This window comes from Ambystoma mexicanum, chromosome 3q (assembly GCF_040938575.1).
Source record: "Ambystoma mexicanum isolate Mex_15411 chromosome 3q, UKY_AmexF1_1, whole genome shotgun sequence".
Classification (NCBI taxonomy): domain Eukaryota; kingdom Metazoa; phylum Chordata; class Amphibia; order Caudata; family Ambystomatidae; genus Ambystoma; species Ambystoma mexicanum.
The window spans coordinates 468355334-468371766 of NC_090926.1; the positions used below are offsets into that span (position 1 = coordinate 468355334).

Sequence of the window (16433 nt, forward strand, 5' to 3'; positions counted from 1 at the left end):
AGAGTCAGTCCTGGCGCCATAGGCGCCAGGCTCATAGATTAAAACTTACCTGATGCAGACCATGCTGCAAACTTACCTGATGCAGACCATGCTGCAAGAGCTCCAAGCCAAAAGAGGTTTGGAAGGGACTACTTTACCTAGGGACTATTTTTTACTCGGGTGGGGCTGGGGAGGAATTCTTACCTGGAACTACTTTGGAGGCTATTTAAACCAGGCCCGAAGAGCAGCACATGCTTTGCGTTATTCTGCATCCAGCAGCGTAACGCTCACCGTGCCTGCAAGTCTGTATCCAGTCTTCTGCCACGCCCGCCTCGAGTCTGGAGCTCCTAGAAAAAGGGAGAAAGAAGGAGAAAAGGTTAGAACAAGAGCAATACCTTTGATCCTTACCTGAATTCCCGATCCATCGCGCCTTCGAGCTGGAAGAAAGAAGTTATTTTATGCGCGTCGCCTCACCTGCTGCAGCGCCGCGCTGAACTCACCGGCCTTCGCAGCATCTTCGCATTACACTGCATCCTCCTGCATGTTCCCGCCACACTCCGGCACCTAAGGGGAAGACAAGAACAGCAAGGTGAGCCAAGGGAATACAGAGATGTAATATTAGTTACCCCCCATAGACTTACCTGATTTTACCACCGGGGGTACTATTCCTCTTCACGGGTCGGCGCAGCTTCCACTGCATCTTCGCCGAACCCCGGCCCCTAAGAGGAAACAAAAGGACAGCAAGGTGAAACAGAGGGACAAACAAGGGAAAACCTCCTGATCACAATAGACTTACCTGATTTTACCACCGGAGGCATTATTCCCAGAGACTTCATACTTTCTCTCAGCGCCTGAATAAGGGAGAAAGCAACAGGTTACATATTGACATTATTTTATCGAACTGTGTTGGATAATACAAATCCTTACCTGAATATTACCGGTTGCTACGAGGAACTCTTCGCTAGGGTCAAGCTGCAACTTGCAAGGAATCGGACAAGAGTGAAAGTCAGACATTTGAACTCTTACGAACTACATACTTACGGCGTCTTGCCGGGAATTTCGGAGTCAATATTGTTCTGGAACTCACCAATTCCTTCGAGCCAGTGAAGCAACTGGTTATCTAGGCGCCCCTGCACTCTATGCAGGATGGAGAGCTCATCTTTCCAAACCATTAGGTGAGACTATAAGAGGGGACATCAAAGGTGATCAGTGGGGAGAACAGCGGGAGTGGAGGGGTTAACGCTCAACTCCACAGGTGGTTAATTCCCTTTCTCCATTTGCAGAAGAATATTCCTACGTGCCAAGCAAACGAAGCTAGGTGGGCCAGTCCAGTCTGTCATCTCAGCACTACGCGTCACATTGGTGGAGACCGCAGCTGTCCAGTTCAGATCGACGCCCCTGTAGGAGCCAGCTGAGCCTAACACATCCCTCCTGATAGGGACGACAAGCGTTTTGACGGCTGGGCGAAGAAAGTGTTTTCTGCAGGGGGTATGGCGCTTCAGGCGGCCAACTCCATTTGTGCCTTGTCTCGTTTCACGCACACTCTGTGGAACTGTGTTTCCTTGGCGGCTGAACATATTCCCGAAGGGGATGAACGGGATGGTTTCCTTGCCATGGTTCAGGATGGCAAGGATGCTATGTGTGAGGCCGTTCAGTCGGGTTTGGACATGGCTGATTGCGTCAGCCGGTCTATGGCGGCGAGCACCGCGATACGCAGGTTTGCGTGGTTGCGGAAGTCGGAGTTTGTTCCTGATGTGCAGGCCCGGCTCCTCAACATGCCCTTTGACGGGGAACATCTTTTTGGCAGCAAGGCTGACGAGAGCCTTGAGAGGTTGCAGACCTCCAAAGCTGCAGCGAAGTCGTTGGGCGCTGCAGTTCGACATCCTCTGCCTTTTCGTCCTAGGGGACAGCAATGGAGGGGAGGTTCCTTTCGTTATTACTCATCCTTTGGTAAAGCGAGAGGAGCTGCCAGTCAAAGGGGCCACCGTAGGAGTGCCAGTGGTGGAAAACAAGGTACTCGAGGTGCCAAGGCCGCTCGGGCTGTTGCCTCTTTGCCCTCAGGCAACGCCAAGGCCGTTTCAGCTCAGTCATGAGGCCATGTTCCATGGTTCGCCGGTTGGGGGAAGACTGGCGCAGCATCTTGCAGAGTGGCGCGCCATTACTTCAGATGTGTGGGTTCTGGAGATCATAACCCACGGCTACTGTCTTCCTTTCCGGCAGAGGCCTCAAGACAATCCACCGGGGAATCTCTCTTTGAAGAGTCTGGATCCGCTTCTTGCACAGGAAATTAAATCCCTGCTGGAGAAAGGCACCATAGAACTGGTACCTGTAGTGGAGAGGAACAAGGGATGGTATTCCCCTTATTTTTTGATTTCCAAGAAAGACGGGGGATTGAGACCCATCATGGACTTGCGCGGTTTGAACAGACTCCTCAGGAAGGACAAGTTCAAGATGGTTACTCTCTCTCAAGTCCTCCAGGCCCTTCAACTTCAGGACTGCTTGGTGTCTCTCGACCTCAAGGACGCTTATTTTCATGTGCCGATCCATCCAAAGCACAAGAAGTACCTGAGGTTTGCGGTTGGCGACTCGCACTTTCAGGTCCTGCCGTTCGGATTGACCTCCGCCCCGAAGGTCTTCACCAAGCTCATGGTAGTGGTGGCAGCGCACCTCGGGAAAGGGGGGATTCACGTCTACCCCTACCTGGACGATTGGTTGATCAGGGCGCGCTCTCCTGCGCAAGTCCTGGATCATCTGTCAGTCACCTGCCACTCCCTCCACAAGCTGGGCTTCTCCCTCAACTTAAAGAAGTCCCATTTGACACCAACTCAGAGGCTCCAGTACATCGGAGCAGCGCTCGACACATCCCTGGGGCAGTGTTTTCCTCCCCAGGTGAGGGCTCATCACATTCAGCAGATGGTGCACAAGTTTCAACTTGCCCAGACTCTCCCAGCATTCGAGTTCTTGAGACTGCTCGGCCTCATGGCATCCTGCATTCTTCTGGTGCCAGAGGCCAGGTTGCGGATGAGATCTTTGCAATGGGCACTCAGGCTCCAGTGGTCTCAGTCCTCCGGCAGGATGTCGGACCCTGTTCAGGTGCTGTCTTCGGTCGACCAGGACCTTCTATGGTGGGCCGACGAAGGCAATTTGATGAGGGGGGCTCCATTTTGGCTGCCCTGGCCGGAGGTGACGATCGTGACGGACGCATCCCTCACGGCATGGGGAGCTCATGCCAACGAGTTGACAGTCAGCGGTTGTTGGTCTCCGTCGGAGTCCAGACTCCATATCAATCTGTTGGAGCTGAGGGCCGTCAGGCTAGACCTGAAGGCTTTTCTGCCGACTGTGCGAGGAAAGAATGTTCTGATCCTGACTGACAACACGGTGGCCATGCACTACCTCAACAAAAAGGGGGGGGCAGGGTCACTTCCTCTGTGCAGGGAGGCGATGCAGCTCTGGTTCTGGGAAATACAGCAGGAAGTTTCGATCTCGGCCGTTCATCTGGCAGGAGACGAAAACGAGACGGCGGACGCTCTGAGCAGGCAGAGCGCGATCTCTCACGAGCGGGAGTTGGCTCAGGATATTCTCCTGGAGATCTTTGCCCTTTGGGGGACCCCTCAAGTGGATCTCTCTGCCTCCAGTGTCAACCGGAAGTGCGAGAGGTTCTGCTCGTGGGAATTTCCTCCAAACTGAGCCTTAGGAGACGTATTCATGGTGGAGTGGTCATTCCCACTGCTGTATGCGTTTCCTCCAGTCCCATCATCCCGCAAGTACTGCAGAGGTTACGGAGGTTCGGTTCCCGGATGATCCTCATTGCTCCGGCGTGGGCCCGGAGGACGTGGTACCCGGACCTTCTCGACTTGTCCATCTGTCCTCTGTCGTCTTCCCTACCGAGACGATCTGCTCTCACGGGAGGGGTGGTCAGGTTCTCCATCCAGAGGTCAGGTCCCTCAACCTTCACGCTTGGTTTCTGAAAGGTTGAGGTATAAGGATTGGGACCTCCCTGAAGACATGATGGAGGTGTTGCTTTCGGCCAGAAGGCCTGCAACAAAGTCCCTGTACCGTTGCCGTTGGAGTAAGTTCTGCAACTGGTGCAGGGTTAAGAATGTGGATCCTTTTGCATGTGAAATTCCCATGGTTCTGTCTGTTATGCTTTCTTTGGCCCACAGGGGCCTTCAAGTGGGTACCATTAAAGGTTACCTGGCAGCGCTGTCCATATTTAAGCACTCGTCTGAAGAGTGTTCCTATTTTAAAATTCCTTTAATTTCTCAGTTTCTGAAAGGGCTCACTAATGTGTTCCCTCCGCCACCTTTCCAGGTGCCCGGTTGGGATTTGAACCTCGTTCTCAAGTTTCTGATGGGTGCTCCGTTTGATCCTTTGCATTCATGCCCTTTGAGAATGTTAACTCTGAAAACTGTATTTTTAGTTGCGGTCACTTCCGCTCGCAGAGTGAGTGACTTACAGGCACTTTCAGTTAAACCACCCTTCCCTGTGTTTCATAAGGACAGGGTTGTCCTTAGAGTTCGTCCTTCTTTTCTTCCGAAGGTGGTGTTGGAATTTCATTTAAGCCAGAAGGTTGTTCTTCCGGCATTTTATCCTCCTCCACATCCTGGTAAGGAAGAGGAGAGGCTCCATAGGCTTGATCCGAGGAGAGCGTTAAGCTTTTATATTTCACGCATGTCCCGGGTCAGAGTGGACGATCAGCTCTTTATTGGTTACGCTGGAAAGCGTTTGGGACAGGCTGTGACGAAACAGACTTGGTCTCGCTGGATTATTTTGGCTATCTGAGTGTTACCGCTTGGTGGGTAAGGACCCCCCGGTCGGCTTACGGGCCCATTCTACCAGGGGTATGGCTGCCTCTTCTGCCCTGAAGATGGGTGTTCCTATTCGCAACATCTGTGATGCAGCCACCTGGCTTCGGTACATACTTTTGTACGTCACTATTCCCTCGATTCCATCCGGGGGCAGGATCTGGCCTTTGGCAAGGCGGTCCTTTACTCCGCAATTTGATTGGGCATGCTAAATTTCTGTTTTCTAAATTCTTTTCCCACCTTCTTGCATTGGTACTGCTTTGGGAGACTGTCATAGATATGGAATACGTCGGAGGACCCAATCCCCTCGAAGAACAAGTTACTCTCTTACCTGGTAACGTTCTTTCGATGGAATGGTCCGACGACGTATTCCATATCGCTCCCTCCCTACCTTCTCCGCTACAGAATTTCTTATGCGATTGCAGCTTACGTTTCCGCAAGGCTTTGTGTGTCAGACTGGCAGAAGACTGGTGGCACACGTTCTGGGAAAAAAATACAACTGAGGCTACGGGCGTCGTGCGTCCTACTTATCACATCCGGTGACGTCGGCCGTCTGAGGAGATCCTCGAGGACGGCGCATCGACATCATCAACGCAGGATGCAGACGCTGAAAATTTTCCGAAGCATCATAGCTGTGGTGATTACTGTCATAGATATGGAATATGTCGTCGGACCATCCCATTGAAAGAACGTTACCAGGTAAGAGAGTAACTTGTTCATCTCAATGATTGGTAGTGGCTGTGATGGAGCTCTGGGTACATTATCCGGTGAGGCCTTTGGCAAATGGGAAAAGTATCACAGGACTCCAACCTCCGGCTACTCCTCCCACACCATGACTCAACCACCCTCCTTACATCCTGTGCAGCCACCTCACATTCACTAATTACACCATCCTTTCTACACACACATCTATCACACACATACACTCAAGCTGCAGGGCCACTAGATCTGCTATGCCAATGCCTCTCCTGCACCACAAATCTCTGCCACATGGTGCCGCTTCCTCCTTCTCCCTTCTGGTCCCTTTGTCCACCTCTACTACTGACCTCACCCCGATAATCCACAATTCCTGTCCCTCCCTTTGTCCTGATTGGCCAGCTTTCCTTAGCCAATCCTGTTCCATTTCCCCTTGTGGGGATGTGTATGTGCTAGGGGTAGTCTTTAAGACAGGGCTAAGCCCCACCCACTTCCTCAGTGTGGACTCGCCATGGGATGACCCTGGCGATGCTGGATGTTCAATGGTATATTTCATGTTTTTAGGTCTGCTTCCTGGGACTGCATCAGTACGTATGGGGAATGGCTCAGTTCTTCTCTTAGTACATGGTGGTCTAGGGTTATTTTACAGTGCGTAATTTCAGGCATCCTCCGCTTGCTCTGTGTGGTGAGTTCCCACATTGCAGCAGTGTGAGATTGCAGCCAGTGTCTTTCTCTCGCAATTGCCAGTTGCTGTGCTTGGGTCTCTGTGGCGCTGTGGCTGTGTTCGGTGTATCAGCATGCAATCGGTTGGTCTGGTTGTCCTGGCTTTCTCTTCACTGGATTGGATGTGTCTGAAAGTGAGAGAAAACGGTGGCGAGTATCTGCATCAAGTGACATGGCTGGAGATAAGGGTCTGCAAAGACACATGCTGGCAAAAGTGAGGGGAACGGAATTGGATCCCTCTCTTGTTCCTCTGTCCCCTTCCTGCATAGGACTGGTGCTTGTTGCCCTCCTGACAAGGACGGGCTGATGGCATTGTCACTTAGACCAGGTTTCTTAATCTTTTCTAGGGAAATGCCTTCCTGAAGCAAAGCATTTTCTGTATTCCCTGAATGTCAGATGATTGGGATGCAGTCTTAGTACAAGGGGGAGGGAGTTCCATTTAGGGCCGGTTTTGTCCAGTCTTTTTCTCAGTTTTGATTTTATTTATTTGTTCTCATGTTTAGGTTGGTGGAGGAAGCTTGTTTGTGGAGCTGGACAATAGTGTTCTCAGAGGAGCGTATTTTCTGTACAGCATAGCGATGCAGTTGGGCACTAGGTTCCTAAAGGCTTTTCCCTTGATGCAAAGGATCTGGAATTCAGTTGAATATTCTGTAGGTGGAGGTTTTAGAGTTACGTTTGGAGTACTCCAAAGATGTGATTTGAGTTTTTTCAGGTGTCACAGATGGTCTCAAGAATACACCAACTCTCTAAGACCATTCAAGGGTTTTATTGATATATTTAAGAAGGGGCTCACTAAGGGCCATCCCCCTCTCCCTGGTCTCCCCAGACCCCAGGATGGTCAATAGAGATTGTTAAATCCTACTGTAACAACTAACTGGCTGTTCGTGATGGCCTAAGGGCAAACACTCTTTTTCCTTTTCTCTCTCCCACTGGGCACTATCTATGTGACTCCTAACGTGGTCCCACAAACATATAGTACAAGAGGTGATGCCTTCCAGACACAGCAGGCCTTACTTGGTCCTTTCCTTGCATGCTCTTGTACTCCTCGCCCTGATGTTCCATTGCTCCTCTCCCTTCCTACTACTCTCCTCCCTTTTCTTCCTCCCACTCTTTCCCTCTTTGCGCCTCCCTTCTTTCCCTCCAATGTCCTCTTACTCCACTCTATGACTCTCCCCTCTACTACTCTCCTTTCTACTCTCCTCATTACAACTAACCCCTCTCCACTCTACTAATCTCCCATCTCCTCACTACTACACTCCACATACACACCTCCCACAGTCGTCCTCCTTTCACTCTCCCAGCCACATTCTCATTCAGTTCCATTCACACCTTACTCCCCCTGTTATTCTCTTTCACTCACCTTGCAGGTACACTCACGCCCAAGTACCACTTTCTCCCACTAACGAATACCTCACCGTGTACACTAATTATTCAATCCTCCTCCACGCTTCTCAACACCGTCCTTTGTTCACTTGGTCTGTTGGTCCTCCTTTTCATCCTTTGCTCTCAACTGGCCCAGTCACACACAGTCACCCTTTCTTTTAAGTCCTCGTCCGACCCAGGCTACCTGAGGATATCGGGAGAGAAAATCTGACCTGGATGTTTTAGAACTGCCCAGTGTTCGGCCATGAACACATACAGCTTGAAGGGATGAGAGGGTTGGTGCCTTTTTTCGTGCCATCTACACGAAGGACGCATGGTCTGTGATTCATTTAAATGGGCATGTTCGGTAGCATTGAAGGCTATGTTGGACCACTTTATTGTCAGACATTCTAACTCCACTACTGGATAGTTGTTCTTCCTGTGAAAGACCTTCTGGCTGATTAATAACATGGCTTCTCCTCCCCATTCTGGACCTGCAATAATACTGCTCCCAACCCCAAGGAGGAGGTGTCTGTCTGTAGCAAGAATTCCTTTGAGAAGTCTGGTATGGTCAATACTGGGCTCTTAAGGAGAGTGTTCTTTATTCTTTTGAATGCCATCTGAGCTCGATGATCCCACTGTACAGGATTGGGGTGGACTTTTATCAGTTTTCCTGTTATAGGGGTTGATGGTTCTGAAAAGTTGGGCATACATCCGTGGTAATATCCTACCAGCCCCAGGGCTACTTCAATATCTTTCTTTGTGATATGTCACTGGACACTTTGAACAGCCTCCACCTTTCTGTTTTACGGCAACACCAATCCATTTCCTATTTGAAATCCGAGGTGTATATCTAATGAGTGGGCCAGGTGACACTATGCTGGATTAGTTGTGCAGTGGACGTTCTGAGTTGAGCAGAGTGCTGCCGGGTGACCTTTCCAAGTCCTGCTATATACAACAATGTTGTTGAGCCAAGCACCAGTGAAGAGGAGATCAGTATGGGGTCCATCAACTGTCGGAATGTAGCAGGTGCCCTATGGAGACCACACAGGAGCACTGTGAATTGAAAGAGACCTTCAGGTGTAGAAAAGTCTAGTTTTCACTTGGCATCTTCATCCAGGGGTGCCTGTCAATACCCTTTTGTAAGATCCAACGTTGGAATGACCTGTGCCCCTCTCCGGGTTTCCACCAATTCATCTATCTGGGTCATGGAGTATGCAGCAATTTTGAAGATCTTGTTAAATCAGCGAAGGGCTATACAAATCCTCTAGATATTGTTAGACTTGTGCACCAGCACGATCGCTGAACCACTTACTGTAGGATCTCTCTATTATGCCAAGGACCAGCATTTTGTTCAGCTTCTCTGTCAGGAATCAGAGGTGGACGTTGTGGAGCCGCTGAAAGCGGTGTGCCACGCTCTAGTCCTCATCCAAGATGGCAGAGTCATCTATAAATGCTGACTCTGCCCCCGAGATCAGTGCGTTGTATCTGTGTTTGTTTTGCACGTCAAACGCTCCGTTACTCTGTGTTTACTTTCCTTCCTGGGGCTTCTGAGTCGCCTTTGTTTGCCTTTCAAATCCTTTTCGGACTCCCCACCTTTCCTCTCTGTTATTCCCTTCTCGAACAGCCTTCTAGTGTCGGCGTGTTCGCTGTACTTACTTCCCCGAACAGGTCCTTCTGTTCACGGCTTACAGCTTGTCTCATTGTTGCTTTGGCTCTTGCCATCTTTGCTTACCCACGTATGGCGTTCGGCCGTTACGTATCTCTTCCTTGCTCTTTCGGCTCGGCTTCTCTGCCGCTCCATTCATCCCGCCTGCAGTCTCCTTCTGTGCGCGGCAGCGTTTTCTTACCTGCTATTCCTCTGCATTCCCTGCTGTACTCGGTACACCGACAGTCGGACCACGGCACTCTCTTCTTGACTCAGGTCTAACTCATCACTGCTATATCTAGCCATTCATCTCTCCACTGGGTGTACTCCCTATTTTCTCCTTCGGTTTACTTATCTTTCATCTGAATTTCCTTCCTCTTTCTGTTATCTATCCTTCTTGCATCCTTTCTGGGATTCCTATCTAAGATTCTGTTTCATACTTGCAGTACTCATTTACCGGAGAGAAGGGTTCTGGTAACTGCTTCCTTGTACAAATTGGGGAGTTTGTTTATTGGATACGCAATACCAGACCACTCTACGACTTCATCCATCACCACCCTTCATCTTCAGTGCCAGCTTCTGTTAATCCTGCAGTAGAGGTGATTCCTTCGCTCTGCCTGGGTTTCCTTGGACTGACCACCTCGTCTCCTACTACCAATATCTACAGGGTTTTTTCTGCATTTGGCTTTTTCCCTGGATGTGAGGCTGGCCCCCCTGGAGGCCTCCAGGACAGGTTCCAGCCTCTGTCTGGGTGGCCTCCAGAGGGGATAGACTTTATCTGCACGAGAAGAAGGTCCGGACCCCTAAAGACAAGACCTCCAGTAAGAAAAGAAAGTCTCCCAGGTCCAAGATCCATCCCGAAGGGCAAGTCCCAGAAGAATCAGGTGATGAGCATGGGGAGGTGGAACCAGAGTCTGACATTCTCCTTGACTATCTTCTTTCTGGCCTCAGGTAACCGATAGGGTTTTAGTCTGATGACTCTTCTGGGTGGCGTTTGGATCTTATGTACCACCCCTCATAATGATAATGGTTTCAGGAGAACACATCCAGGTATCTGCCTAGAAATTCCTTGGAGCGAGACCTGGTGGCAGGGTTGGTAAGAGGGTCTCCCTGGTGTTGTTTTCCATCTGGCCAATAGCTTGTTCTGAGTGATGGGCAGCAGGTCCATGGCTTTATCCCCTACTTTAAAGGTGCACAACTTAGCTAGTGGTTGATTGCCTTTTGCGGCTTCAGCTGACATGGTCTTCTGCAGCTGCATTCAATTTCAGAATGCTGCACCAGCGTTGTGGCACTCTCTGCATCCCGTGGCATTGATTTGCTGCATCCTTCTCCAGTGGCTAGTGTAATGTTGACTGCTGCATCACACAATGTCTTACTCCTTCAGCGACAACCCACTGCCTCCTCGGCTTCCTGCTGCAGCTCTAGGTGCAGTGCTGACCTCTTGGTGGCTTCACACTGCTGGACTGACAGCCTCTCCCCTACAGTGCTGGTCTCGCCATCTGAAGCTTCCTTTCTGTCCTCTCTCCCCCCACCCGGTGCCAGAGCTGTGGCTTCTCCAGGTAAGGAAGGGCTGGGACCCGCCCCCCTGCACCCAAGCCCCAGGAAAGGGTCTTCGGGTCAGGACTCTCTCCCTCCCTCGCCTTGCCAGTGCTAAAACCATGGCCCTATTACAGTTGGGTTGCTTCATTCATTTGTAGATTAGTGATATGATAGGTTATTTGCAACGTGCTTAATACCCAGAGTTTTCTAAGCGCCGACCCGGGGATCGAACCTGTTTTGCTCCGTGTCGTCTTGCTTCCAAGGCGAGCACGTTTCCACTGAGCTATCCTCCTGAGATAGTTTTGAGTGTGTCCTCTATGGTTATAGGCGTGACTTCTTTGAAGGAAGAGGACAATCAAGAGTTTCTGAGATGCATGAAGGATGTTCATGAAGTGGGGTAGATTGAACTATTGAAGAGGATGGCCAGTTTGTGAATTGTTGATCAGTTGTTCTCATCACATCTTTTGCATTTTTCTGTCTTTGGATTGTGTATCTATAGTTTGTGGTGTGCTTGATGCAATTTCTAGGGTGTTCAGGTCCTTCAGATTTGTTTTCCAAAGTCTTCCCACTATGTTGAATGTTACAGTAACATGTAGCAAAAACACTGACCTGGAATAGTATTGGTCGACTCAAGCAGGACTGTGACAGCAATAGAAAAGTGCAATACCATAATAGAAGTTGCCAGAGCTTGTTTCAAGACACCTAAACTGAGACAAATGTGACAGTGGGCCAAAATAGAGGCCGAGTTAGGCCTTAATTCCCTCTGACTCTCTTACATGGAACTACCACATGGTCTATTACAAAGCACAGTCTGAACTCCCCAAAAAAACATTAGTCATTTTTGCAGCATATCACTTTGCAGATGATCTTACCTTCATCTCCTGTTTCTCCCTTCTCCCCATCTTTTCCATCAGGCCCATCCTTTCCTGGGAATCCTATTCTCCCAACTGTTCCTGGAGATCCGGGTGCTCCTGGTAGGCCTGGGGGACCGGGTGGCCCTAGAATACTGCAAAGTACCTGCGGTGATTCCTTCTGGAATTCTGTCTCTTCTTCAGCTGATGCTCCAAAGAGATTATTAGACGCACCGAGCAAAGTCCAAAGAAGAAATAAATGAGAAAGCATGATGCAACCTGGCAAAGAAAAAAGTTACAGGCTATCACCATGCTGAGCAAATGACACTAATAGGTAGAGAGAGATTAAGTCCATCTTGTTGTGGCAGTCCGTGATCTAGCAGAAGAAGCTGATAAGCATGTTAGAAATAGTGAGATTTCCCAAAAGGACAGTGCCTCAGAACAGCCACTACGGCTGAGATAGCCCATTGCTGCAGGTCCATAGTGCTGTGTTCTCTCTATCCCAAAAGAGGGAAAAGGGAACCCGGAGATCAAGCTGGATCTTGGCATTGTGGTGCCTAGCCTAGCACAGGTAACCCCAGTGAACCTTGCTATGCTAATACACTTGTTGAGGAGAAAAATATAGAACTATACTGACAACACAGAACTGATGTTTATACTTGTGTGTATCCCAGATGATCTGTATCCTAGCTTCACCAACTACCTACCTGTAGTTAAAACATCTATTTCTAAGAACAGTTTAAAAATGAATCTAACAGAAACATAAATTATTCTGATCCGGCTATTATCAAGCCAGCTGCCAAAGAAGGTGTGGATGCGCACACCTGGACGGTATCACGTTGATTTGCCGACAGGACTTTTTTGATGTAATTTTGAACTAACAAATGACATTAATAAAACTCTCGAAATATTTAGGCGGAGGGGGATAAGGGAATTAAAATGGTAGAGAGGGGGTTGGAATAGGGGCAAAAATTAGGGAAGGGGTTTTGGGGGGAAGGGCCCAAATATAAAAACAAATATTTTGAATGTGTTTTTTCGATGTAAGTTTGTCCAAAAAAACTCCTGTTGGCAAAGGGACATAGAACCCACCTGGGCACACCTACCACAATTATTAAATACCTATGGGGTTCTTATAGGCCTTGCATCCCCTGTTGGCAGTAGTAAAAAAAGGATTATTTCACATGTGACAGGGACCCTTCGAGGTGTGGTGTAGGAGGCCTACCACAGCATATGCCTAAGCCGCCTGCCAAGCGGGACATTTTGAGATGAAAGTTCTGTAAAAAGTGCTCCCTTTAATTCCTGAGCCTCTCTGCCATCGGGTGGTAGCAGCTCTGATACTATCCCGGCTGGATTATTGGAATTCGCTAGATCTGGCCCAGCCAAAGGGGCTTATTTAGAGACTACAGCGTCTGCAAAATCTAGCAGCTAGAGTTGCCACTGGCTCCCCGTATGGAGCCCACATCTCCCCAGTACTACGATCCCTTCACTGGCTGCCTGTGACACAACGCATCAGGTTTAAGGCTCTGTGTATTGTACACAGGGTTTTACATAAACAGGGCGCAGAGTTTCTTCAAACTAAATTTGTGCGCTATTGTCCGAGCCGCCATTTGCGCTCTGCAACGGCAGACTTGCTTATTGTGCCTCCCTATCGACGTATGCGGATTGGAGGCTGGGCTTTTTCCATAGCAGGTGCCATGCTATGGAATGAGCTACCATTACATACTAAAACTTTTTAATCATTTAGCTTTTAGGAAAGCAATTAAGACACTTCTTTTTTAGTCCGATTGGCTCTGTATGACCTGCCCGTTGTGGATGTTTGCTGTCTCTCCAGCACCAAGATCCCCAAGGTTGACCGTAGCGCTTTAGAAATACCTATACCATAACATAACAGTCTTATTTCAGAGGTGCAGTGAGGGAGTTGGGAGGGCCCCAGTCTCTGACCTCCTTCTATGTGCTCTGAGTGTTGACCTTGGTACAGCTGTCAATCACACATTGCCATGCACCCCTGATTCTGGACCTCAAGTACCATCATGCATAGTAGCGACTGAAACACACAGTGAATAGTGGAATGAACCTCCGAACCAGATACCAAGATGGAATCTCCACTGCCAGTCAACCTCCAGATAAAAAAGCAGCAGCACAAATAACCAAAACTCTCAGGCAGTGGATCACCAAACAATCCATATAAACAGAGTCTGAGAGGATCGTGGTGCGTGAAAAGAGGGTATAGGGGCTATCAGGGATTTGCAAAGTCTCACAATGTAAAGTTCAACCAATGGGAAAAGAGCAGCCCTAGAGTCGGGTGAGACACAGAGCCATTGGAAGGGGGAGGGAAGGACAGGAATAGGAAACTCAAAGGCCAATGAAAGGGAGACCGGGGCATGTGATGTAATGTAATTTGTCATTTGTCTCGCGCCTTTACCCACTGGTATGGCCTCAAAGCACTGTAGGTGAACGCCTTTGGTGAACCGAAGTCCAAGGTGTGGGAAATATGTCATTGGAGTTTAGAATGTGTGTGTACATTTTAGCCAATGCGAAAATAGGTAGGGATGGCCAAGTCACTGTTGGCTACCCATGACAATCTGGCATGTGGATGGGTGCTGTGAGGTAGTCGGGAGAGCGTGCAAGTGCAGGATATTTATTGTCTGTCCAGCTAGACCAGATTTATGTCATGGGACGTAGCTGCATTTTAATGGCAGAGGTGTTGTGCATTGTGTTAGACTGGTGTATGATAGCAGATGTGTGCGTGCGGGTGGGTGGCCTTGCCCGCGACTATGATCCATCAACATGTTGTGTGATACATACCCTTCAGTCCCAGCTGGTTTCTTGGTTTCGTAGATGTGGCGCAGAATTCTGTCCTGGTGTCTACTGGAGTTTATTCTCTGCATTGCTCAGAAAAGATCAAGAGGGATTCAATACTGCCTCAATCTATTTGACAGGCAGTTACTAACCCGAAGTGTGATAGGGTTTGTCAGGTTGTAGGTGAGAAGAGCCAGGTCTTGAGGGCCTTCCGGAAGTCAAGGTGATCCTCTAAGCCGTGGATGCTTAGTAGAATTGATTGATTTCCAGATTGTGGGAGCTTGGACAGAGGAGGAGGATCCCTCTATTCGGGTAGATTTGAAGGAAGTGATCACAAGGAGGAGTGCAGAGCCGAATCTCAGATTTCTATTGGGTTAGTAACATGTACGCTTGTGTTGAAGGTATTCAGGGTGTGTCTTGTTGAGCGCACGGTGGGTGATGCACATGGCTTTGAAGGTGGCCCATGGTGGAAGATGTGTACGGCTTGCTGTTGAGGGATGACAGAGTTGTGTCTTCTGAAGAAGTCAGGAGTACACTGTTCAAAATTTCTGGGAGCTATTCATTACCTGGTTATAGACTAAGAGAGCTTGAATGGTCTGATACCAACAGCCACCTGGAGGCGCAGTTGGCTCCACAGGCCCAAATGGTGCTATGCAAGCATAGCAATGAGACAGTAACTTTGTGTGTTTGGGGATGTGTATAAATCAGCATTGGTACACATGTAGTAGCCATTTAAAGCATAATTGGTCATGTATAATTGACAAAGTTATAGTTTGCATTGTATATGGGAATTGGATTTGCAGAACGCTGTATAACGGCTCCTGGTTCACCAGAGGTAGCCCCTGCTTACTGAGTGATGCTGAAAACACAGGAGCAGCTTTCACCTCCTGATAGTTAAATTCTTATTTCGACCAATAGCTATTAGATGTTTTATGCAAGGTGTTTGCCTCATTCGTCACATAATTATTGAGAAGATGGAGCGTTGAGACCAACCATCGGGACATCTTGCAAAGCGGATTTGTCAAAGTAGTGGGCACTTCGTTAAACATATTCCTCATTAACATCTTTAAGGCACAAGCAGAACAAACTAAGGGAAAAAAGATCTACACAGCCTTTATTGAGCTCACTGAAGCGTTCGATTCAATCGACCGGCCCAAATTGTGGTCAAAATTGATGCAGTGGGGATGTCCGTCAGCTACTTTGGAAGCAATCCAAGACCTGTATTCTGAAACATCAATACAGATACGAATGGATAGATCGGGCACAATGACGAAGCCAATTAAAACCAATAAGGACTTAAAACAAGGCTGCCCTTTGGCAGCAGACTTGTTTAATCCATTTATCTCGGATATCAAACTAGCATTCGAGCACACTAGATGCTTCCCTCCTAACATTGGTGCTACTAAAGTAGGCAGTTTGCTCTACGCTGATGACGTAGTTTTATTAGACCAAACCCCAGTAGGGTTACAACGTCAATTAGATGCGCTCAAACTTATGTACGAACAAATGGTCTAAAAATAAGCCCACTAATATCAAGAGTGATGGCATTTAGTGATCAAAAAGAACAACAAAGAAAAAGACAAACTACTGGCACATCAATTGAGAAAAGATTCTACAGGTAACAGATTTCCCCTATCTAGGAGTGTGTTTAAACACTAGCAAAAGCGACAAGCCTAGACTTGACATGTTAAGAGCTAAAGCAAAAAATCTCGACAGCCAAGGCAGAATTCTGATGAAGCGATACTGCGGCTTCTCACTAAAACCTGTAATAGAATTCTATCGATTAAAGGCCATACCCATTCTAACATATGGGGCAGAAACCGTGTTTTCGTTCCAGTCAAAACATTGGGCACTAATAGAAGGAACGTTTTGGAAAAGAGTTATGCGAGTTCCTCTTAGCACACCAATTCCAGCTCTAAGAATGGAGTTAGGCCTGAAATCTATGAGGCCAATAATAACTTGGAAATCGCTGGCTCTCTATCGAAAATGCCTTGATCCTCCCGAGCAAGGTGGATTTGCAGCATTGAAAAA

The 16433-nt window shown here is 48.5% G+C and overlaps 1 protein-coding gene across 1 annotated transcript in view; it reads right to left on the bottom strand.

Moving 5' to 3' along the window:
* C1QTNF2 (C1q and TNF related 2) overlaps nt 1-16433 on the bottom strand; it is a 98180-nt gene that overhangs the window by 12066 nt on the left and 69681 nt on the right. The window contains exon 2 of the mRNA XM_069654247.1: nt 11625-11882. Within this exon, the coding sequence (XP_069510348.1) occupies nt 11625-11882 (258 nt within the window). The remainder of the gene's footprint in view (nt 1-11624; nt 11883-16433) is intronic.